Source organism: Notamacropus eugenii, chromosome 2 (genome assembly GCF_028372415.1).
Source record: "Notamacropus eugenii isolate mMacEug1 chromosome 2, mMacEug1.pri_v2, whole genome shotgun sequence".
Lineage (NCBI taxonomy): Eukaryota > Metazoa > Chordata > Mammalia > Diprotodontia > Macropodidae > Notamacropus > Notamacropus eugenii.
The window spans coordinates 57,004,727-57,013,580 of record NC_092873.1 but is presented as its reverse complement, the minus strand read 5'-3'; the positions used below and the strand labels follow the sequence as shown (position 1 = coordinate 57,013,580).

At 57.2% G+C, this 8,854-nt stretch overlaps 1 protein-coding gene across 2 annotated transcripts; it reads left to right on the top strand.

Annotated features, from left to right (window-relative positions):
• The first annotated feature begins 552 nt into the window (after window positions 1-552).
• FAM131A (family with sequence similarity 131 member A) lies at window positions 553-8,125 on the top strand. 2 transcript variants are annotated; one of them, XM_072640439.1, is made up of 6 exons: window positions 553-668; window positions 3,080-3,222; window positions 4,195-4,288; window positions 5,391-5,573; window positions 5,729-5,857; window positions 7,547-8,125. In XM_072640439.1, the coding sequence occupies exons 1-6, from the start codon at window positions 638-640 to the stop codon at window positions 8,014-8,016; spliced, it is 1,050 nt and encodes a 349-aa protein (XP_072496540.1). In that variant the 5' UTR covers window positions 553-637; the 3' UTR covers window positions 8,017-8,125. The 2 variants fall into 2 exon arrangements, with proteins under 2 accessions (XP_072496540.1, XP_072496541.1); XM_072640440.1 differs by lacking the exon at window positions 553-668 and adding an exon at window positions 2,425-2,520.
• Window positions 8,126-8,854: the final 729 nt, after the last annotated feature.

Below are 8,854 nucleotides of genomic sequence, written 5' to 3'. Positions count from 1 at the left end.
ATGCCTCTCTGCTTTCTGCCCTGCTCTCCCTAGAGGGGGTCCTGGGCACTGCCCTCTCTGGGTGCCTTCCTGGGCAGTGGTCAGCCAAGGGGATGGAGAGCCAGTTCGGGTCTCCTGCTGTGGCCATGGGAGTGGGCCCACATGAGCCTTGCCTGATTTGATGGGTTCCTAGGTGACAAGACATGCGAGTGCCCCCTGGTTTGAGTTCCCTCCCAGTGCAGAATAGAGTGGGGAAGCCAGGAGGGGACTGAACCAACATGGTCAGGTGCCGTCTCCTGTGTGGGCTGCACAGGGATGGCCAAGCAACCCCACATCCCTCCTTGTATTCCAAGCATCTTGCGGCCGGCCACCTGCCCGCGACCTCCGTCACTGGCCAGCTTCTTGGGGGCCCCCCCTCCCCCAGCTGTGACGTCAGCCCCGCTCCGCCCTCCGGGGCCCAGTGGCGTCACGGAGCCCGCCCCCAGCATTGACGTTGCCCCCCTCTCCCTCTCGGCCGCCGGTGGACCAGCGCTGCGGCCCCTCCCTTCCCCGCCTGCTCCCCTCCCTCTTCCCTCCCTCCTTCCTTCCCTCCCTCCCGGGCCTCGGGAAGGTGATGGCCCGCGGCCCCAGCTGAGCCTCCGCGGGGCCCTCCCTGGCCATGGGCTGCATCGGCTCCTGGAGCCCCGCGGGTAAGAGGGGTGGCGGGCGGGGAGCGGGCCGTCGGCAGCGCCGCGCTGCGCGCCGAGGTCCAGCCCAGGGCGGCGCAGCGCGTCGGGATGCTGGGAAGGAGCTGGGGAGGGGGCCGGAGCCTGGCCCCCGTGGAGAGGAGGGGTTGGGGGGAGGCACGAGAGCGGCCCGGAGCTCTTACCTGCCTCTCTTCCTGGCCTGGAGGTGGGAGCACGGGACGCTGTGGCCCTAGAGCTCTGAAGGCCCACCTGGGCACTCGGCTCTTCCACCTGGGATGGTGATGGGCCGGCCTCCTGCCTACCTTGACGCGGCCCGCTCACCCCACCCAACACACATATCCCTGCATTCCATCCATCCCCTTGTGCCTTCCCACATATCCATATGGACGGCCAGCCCCTTCCTCAGAGCGTCCTTCCCCATGTTCTCCTGCCCAGTTTGCCTCTGAGCAGCCAGCCACGTCCCACCAAAAGACCTCTCGGAGTCACTGCCCCATGGAGTGTGTGGGATGGGGCTTTGACAGCTGTCTAGTACCCCACCCCCACCGCTAAGCCACACCAGAGAGTACAGAACCAGAGAGGAAGGCAGGTTCAGCTTCCCTCCCTACCCCATCCCTTATACCCTAAGAGCAAGTGTGGGTCCCACTGCATTCTAGGGCCAGAGTTGCATGCTGGGACCTGTAGTACATTTTAGGTCTGTTAACCTATTTGGTGTCAGTGGGCTCCCTCTGAGAGAGCTCAAGGTAGGCATGGACTCCTGGGCCTTGTGTGTCCCTGGGCCTCATGGTACTTACAACTAGGCTGGTTCCTGGGGTTGGTGGCACTGAGTCTTGGGGAACACATCATAACAGAGTAGGGAGCTATGAATTTCTGGTCCAGATCTGTCAACAGCTGGGGATTGTTAAGTTCCTCCCCTCTCTGGGCCTCAGTTTCCTCACTTGCAAAAGTGATGGGTTTGGATTGGATAGTCTCTTCCATCTCTGACATCCCATTCTAATCCATGGGCTCTCTTCCTGCTGTTAAGGACTCAAAGTTCTGGTGGGCCCTGGCTCGCACATCCTTTGCCATTCACACAGGGGGGCTCCAGCATGGAAGGATGGAAGCTGGAGTCTCTTGAGTTAGGTGGTCTCTATTTAACTGGAGAGACACAAGTTCCCTGAGGACACAGACTGTCTTACCTCCTTTTATACCCTGGCATGTTAGCAGAGTCCTAGCACATAGTAGGCGCTGACTAAATGCTTAGGCCAGACTGTTGCCTGACCTTGGAGTGCTCTAGTCCATTGACCCTGCTGAGGTGGCCCCCATGTTTTTGGACACGGCTGAGAGCCCAGGGAGCCATCCCTCCATCACACCCATGGGCAAACCCCACTCAGAGTCAGATGAGAGAGTTTGGCCAGCCCTAGGGTCACCCTAGTGAGCCTGGATGAGGTGAAGTGACAAGTAGAGTAGGGGATAGTAACTTTGTATCTTCCTTCTGGTTGTTAGCGTTTCTGGGGACCGCCAGCCGGCTGAGGTTTGGGGACAGAGACCACTGCTCCGGCTAAAGGTCAGTCCTGATCTGCCCTGCCTGTTGGCGCTGTCCACCCCCTGAGCCCCTAGCTCCCCCAGCCCCAGAGAGCTCAGTCTTTTGCCTCCTGCCTCCCTGCAGAAGGACCAGAGTCCTCCTCTTTGTATGAATCAGAGTGGGAATTCTGAGTGGGGAGGAAATTGGTCCAGATCCAGAGCCCAAACAGGAAGAGAGCTAGGAAGCAAGTCCCGAAATCTGGGCTCTGGGCTCGCTGAAACAACATGGCTGGAATATCGGTGTGGGGACCGAGTGTTTCTGCAGCAGTGCTCGGGAAGAGAAGGAGGAGGCATGGTGGGCTTCTCGGAAGGGAATGGGCAAACCCAAGACCACAGAACTGGGGATGTGAGCCGGGCATTACATAGGATAGGCTTGGCTGTCAGGAACCGACTGAAGATGGGGAGGGGGGGAGGAAGAAGCCGTGGGAAGCCAGGCATAAAGAACCCAGAAAGGAGCCAGCAGTGGCAGTGTGCTCAGTGAGGTCTAGAGGCAGGCAGGCAGGAGGTACCTGGATGTTTGGGGGCTTTTTTTCTGGGACAGGTGAGCAGACAAGTTGAAAGAGGGATGGATTTGGGAGTCAGAAGGTTTTGCTTCAGTGGGGGTAGAGGGAGTGATGGTGATGTGAGATGTTCCACCGGGGAGAGGAAGCCAAAGGGAGGCTGGAAAAAGGATCTTTTAGTGCTCAGGAGATGTCCACAGGGGCCTCTTTTGGGACAAGAGGAGACAAGGTCTATTGGCTGTCTTCCCAAAGGTGAGGTGGAAAGATTGATATGGAGGCATTTAGGAAAGCTGGAAAAGAAGACCAGGAGGAGAGAACTGTCCTGGCTGATCAGCCCTTATCCCCTCTCCATAGTGGCTGCTGACCCCAAGTGGGGTGTGGAGTGGATAGAGCTGCCAAGAGTCCTAGGGCTGCCCTCTCGTCGACCAGCAAGGACCCTGCTTGGGTGGAGCCGACCTTCCTACCCGCCATCTGTGGACAGCCAGGACTCATCCGAGGTGCCATGTTCCTTCTGTTTAGGGGTGTGGGGGGATAGGAGCTGAAATTGGGGGTAGAGGAACCATTTCTTCCTGGTGAGTAAGGGTCCTGTCCCTATAAATCCAAACCTCCTGCTTTCTTTTCCTTTCCTTCCTCCCCTCTTCCCCCTCCCAATCTTTAATTCTTCCCCTCCCCACAAATACAGGGGTACCTTTCTTGGCAAATGTCTTATCCCAGACCCCACGCCCCCGCTCCTGGCATGCCAGCCCCACCAGGGCTGACGTCAGTGCATCCCTGATGGTATCCGGGGAGACTGTTCCATGGTGATCTGTTGCCATGGAGATGTACACCTTGTCTCAGGCAGGCGGCAACTTGGAGCCCTGGGAGGGAACATGAATGGGGTTAGTGGCAGGCCTAGAGGACCGGAAGGATCAGATAATTCCTTCTGCTCTCTCTGCCCACCCTACTTCCCCCCAAGGCTTTCCACTGGGCCTTAGGGCTCTGGGTCTCCATGGAGGCCACTGGTGCTGTACAGGTGCTGAACCATGTCAGGGGCCAACTAGTCTGGGGAGGGAGCAAGGCACAAAGAGCCTAGGAGGGGCTGGGGGTGGGGTGCCCCCAGTGTGAAGCGGATGGTTGGCTGGGTGTGAGAACTCTGGGACATTACCTGTTGAACTCTGCTTCTGCCCTGTTCCCTCTGAGGGGATGTACCTAGAACTCTTGGCAAACCTTCCTAAGCTATAAAAATGTACATCATTATTGTTGTTTCTCAGAGAAGCCCTTGTCTCCCACCATCACCCATCCTTCTTATTCTGCCAATGACCAATGCCTTGCAGAACCAGTCATAGTTGGGCCAAGCCTCAATTTCAGTCTTGGTCCTTTGATTCTTCCCAGAAATCATGGGAAGGTGGGTGCTGCCAGGAGGTGCCCTGGGGCAGCTAGGGGAGGGGGAACAAGCTGACCCTTCAATGTGCTGGCTCCCCCCACCTCAGGTGAATGTTGAAGACACTGTCGAAATGCTTCCCAAGTCCCGGAGAGCACTCACCATTCAAGAGATTGCCGCATTGGCCCGCTCTTCCCTGCACGGTATGGTCCCTTCCTCATCACCTACCTCCACCCTTCATTCCAGCTCACATAGAGCTCAGAGGCAACATCATGGGGCATCAGAGCTGGAAAGGGCCCAGAGGCTGTGTAGGCCAAGAATACCCACCCCCCCACATTGATCCTAGAATCTCAGAGCTAGAAGGCAACCCAGAAGGTATTTATTCAAGCCTGTGCCTCATCAAGAACCTGCTCTCCAAGGTACCCTCCAAGTGGTCCTAGTGACTCCAGAGTGGCTATGCCCACACCCTGTTGTGTGTCCTGCTGTCTTTCCCCCATGGAGGGCAGCTCTGACTCCCGAGCTTTGGGACCATTCTCAGCCTCGGTCATTCCTCCTATGCTCTAGGGTCAGGGTTGTGGGTGCTGCCCATCACAATGCTGTTTCAAGGAGCATGCTTCATACATGGTGAAATGCCGCAGAGATCCCTCCTTTCACTGTTTTTTTTTCCCAAATGCTTCTGAGACCTCCCTTCCTCCCCTTTTTTGGATGAAGCAGAGGCTTCTCCATGTAAACAGGCAGACATATGTGCGTGGATGTGCGCACACCCACAGCCTCATGGTGCATTGGGAAAAATGCTGGATTTGGAGTCAGGGGACCTGGGTTGGATTCTCAGCTCTTCTGTTTCCTCCACATGTGACCTTGAACAAGTTACTGAATGATACAGGGTTGTATATCAGGGGCTGGAAGACACCTAAGAGGGCATGTAATCCAACCTCTTCATTTTACAAAGGAAGAAACTGAGGCCCATGGAGGTGAGGGGACTTGGCCAAGGTCATGTGTATAATAAACCTGAGAGGTGGGATTGGAACTCAGGTCTGTTTCATTGTGCCATGCTGCCTATACTATCACCCTTTTATTTCTCTGCTTTAGTTTCCCCATCTGTAAGAGGAAGGGGTCTCTAGCTGTAAGTCTATGATGCTCTGACCTCTCTGAGCCTCAGTTTCCCTATTTGTAAGACAAGGGGGTCAGACTTGTTGACATCTAATGTCCTTCCCAGCTCCAGTAACAATCCTGTGTTGGACGAATGCCTCAGAGTGTTTTCCTGGCATGCTCCCCTCATCCAGGTTCCCTCTCCTCATCCCTTAGGAATTTCCCAGGTGGTGAAGGACCACGTGACCAAGCCTACCGCCATGGCTCAGGGCCGAGTTGCCCACCTCATTGAATGGAAGGGTTGGAGCAAGCCTAGAGACTCACCTTCTGCCCTGGAATCTGCCTTCTCCTCCTACTCAGACCTCAGTGAAGGGGAGCAGGAAGCTCGGTTTGCTGCCGGTGAGTCTGGGCAGGGAGGGAGCGTGGCCTGGGTGAGGGTGGGGTGTGGCCTGCCCCTTCCTCTTCGACCCTCCCTCACCCTTCCAGCCCCCTCTGCTCAGTTTGATATTCTGATGACTCATAGCATGGTGCTTCTCCCCCTCCCCTGACCTCAGGGGTGGCAGAACAGTTCGCGATTGCTGAAGCCAAGCTTCGAGCGTGGTCCTCCATGGATGGGGAGGACTCCACAGATGAATCGTATGATGAGGATTTTGTTGCAGGAGCTGACAGCCCTCAGTCTACAGGTAGGCAAAAAATAATAATTCTCCCTTCCTCTGGGAATTGCCTTTGGAGTCAGAAGTCCTCCTTTACTGCCTGTATGACCTTCCTGGGCCTCAGTTTACCCAGTTTTAAAATGAAGGCATTAGACCAGATGACCTCTGTGGTGCCTTTCAGCTCTAGAAGTCATTTCCTGAATCACTTATAGCTTCTCCAGGCCTCAGTTTCCCTCTCTGTAAACCGAGGGGATTGGACTAGCTGGCCTCTGAGGTCCCTCTGATCTTTGCTCCCATCACTTCACTGGGGAGCTAAAATCAGCTGGCATTTCATCCTTCTGCTCTTGGGCTGCTGTTCTGTGTGATGGAGGGCTGCACTCTGAGGGAGGACTCTGTCAGTCCCTGAAAGGATCATGGGATTCCATTAAGGGAACTTGTGTGGGGGCGGAGGGGAATTAGAAAAGAAGCAGGTTTAGTTTGAATGTCTAGAAAACCTCTCAGAGAATTAGAACTGGGGTCCCAATTCTTTGTCACTGGAGGTGAAGTGGTGAAGCCAGTTGGAGGGCCTCCTTCTGGGGAGGAGATTCCCTCCATGGCCACAGGTTGGACTGAGCTGGGGGGGGGGGGGGGGCGGTACTTTCCACCTTGAGCGCTCAGATTCTGTGCAGTGAGAATCAGACATTAAAGGCATTGTGAAGGGACAGAGCCTACCTCAGAGGCAGGAAGACCCAAGTTCAAGTCCTTCCTCTGACACTCAGCTGTGTGTTCCTAGGCAAGCTGCTGAACCCCATAGTGCCTCAGTCAGTTCTCTGACACTAGAAATTGTAGGGCAGCAGCTGATTTGACTGGGCATTTTCCCAACTAGGTCCAAACCCCTCCCTCCCACCCAAATGGAGCTGAGAGGGTTGGGCTTTCTTCCCTCCAGGAAGCAAATCACTGCATTTCCCATGCCTCAGTTTCCTCATCTGTAAAATGAGGAGGTTGGATTTAATGGCCTCTACTGCCCATTCCAGCTCCAAGTCTGACTCTAAATGATCTTGCCAGGTTCCCCCAAAGCCCAGAAATTTCTCTGACTGTTCCCTTCACTCAGAGGCCTCTCTTCCCTCTGTGAAGGGTCTGGCTACATTCCTCCCCTCCCCTCCCTTCCCCTGGCCTCTAGGGCAGGCTGCCTGCCAGGTGACTCCAGCTGAAAACTGGGATATGCAGCTCAGGGTTGAGTTGGGGGTGGAGGGGGCCCAAGAAAACAGGAAGAGAGCCCCACTGAGCTTGGCCGCCGAAGCTCCTCAGCCTGCATTCCTTCCCCTTGCCAGTCTCAGCTTGCAGGCAGCCAGGCCTTGTCAAGGTGGGCCCCAGTTCAGCTGGGGCCGGAGACCATGTACCCCTGGATCTGTTTGGAGGCTTTGCTGCCCTTTGCTCCTTCACTCACCCACCCCCTGGTCGCCCCTCCTATAGAAGGGACCCATATGGGGGGTTAGCAAAGCCCTGGAGAGAGGTGGGGCAGAGTGGTATCCAGCGACCTGGAGTGGGGCGTCGCTGTGTCCTGGGGGAGTGGGGGTGAAATAGCAATGTCCTGGAGTGGGGGCCAGAGCAGCATCCTGGAGCAGGCTGTGTCCTGGAGCGTCCCTCCCTTCGGTTTCGTTGTCACCTTTGCCTTCTGCCACCTGGAGCCCTGGAGCCAGCCCGTGGCAGGGCTGACTTCCTTCTCCTCCTGTCCCGCAGATGTAGCTGGGCAGCTGGGGCCACATCTCCAGGACCTCCTCAGCGGGCGCCGCTATTCACGACCCTTGCGTCAAGGTTCCTGCGATCCAGAGAGCGATTCGTCGCAGACAGCGTCTCCAGAGACGCTGTGCTCCAGCCTCTGCAGCCTGGAGGACGGGCTGCTGGGCTCCCCGGCCCGCCTGGCCACCAAGTTGCTAACTGAAGAGCTCCTCCTCTCCAAACTGCCCCCGAGCAGGGAAAGTGCCTTCCAGAGCCTGGGCCCCCTGGAGCGCCGGGACTCGCTCTATTCTGTGTCCTACACGGAGTCCTGCCTGTCCCCAGCGGAGGATGAGCCCATAGCCTGCAAGGACTGCCAGCCACTGTGCCCCCCACCCGGGGGCAATTGGGAGTTGCGGCGGAAAGTGTCTGACGTGGCCTCCTCGGGGGTGGTGTCCCTGGAGGAGAACGAGGCCGAGCCTGAGGAGCAGTGAACGCCGTGGGGCTGATGGCATGCTTGCCTTGGCCTTGGCCTTGGCTGGGGGGCAGGGCCCTCCATGCCCTGGCCCAGCTCGGGCCCACCTACAGTGGGGGAGGCATGAGGCTTCCGGGGGGAGCCCCCGCGCCCACGTGGCTCCCGGGGGGCTCCCGCTCCTCCATTGTGTGTTGCATGAAAGTGTCTGGAGAGGAGGCGCGCGGGGCCAGGGACGCATGCTCTGCCCCAACTCCTGGGGTTTGCCGGGGTCTGCCCGGGACCCCCGAGGCATTGCTCCAGCTGTGGCCCACAGTAATGTCCATGTTCTTAAACAAGACGAAACAACAAGTTGTTACACATACCTCCTCTTCACCTGCACCCTTCCCCCGAGAGCGGTGACCCCCCCAAGGGGGGTGCTTCTCGCCACTGGGACTATTCTGTAGGAGAAAGAGAAGGCTCTCTTCTCTCTACTCTCCTTCCCCATGCCCCATTCTCCTCTTTATCACCTGTCACTCCCGCCCCACTCCAAATGCTGTGCTTGAGTGAGTGATCCCTGCCTTCCCCCCACAGCTGGGCTGGCTCCCTCCTTCCCTCCTGGCCTCTGGCAGCTGGAGGGCCCCCAGCCCAGCTGGGTCCGTGTTGTGCCATGCTCTGTCTGTGCTTGGAGGCTGTGCTTCTCATCTTTGCTAAATCTTTCCCCCAAAGAAATGGGGTTTCTGGTCTATTCTTTCAAGTCTTGGTCCTACGTTGGAGGGGAGGCATGGGAGCTACAGAAAACAAGCCACCGGTTTTTCTTACCAGCTCTCATCTCCTTTCCTCCTTTCAGTCAGAGAGACAGCATGGTACCCAGGGAAGCA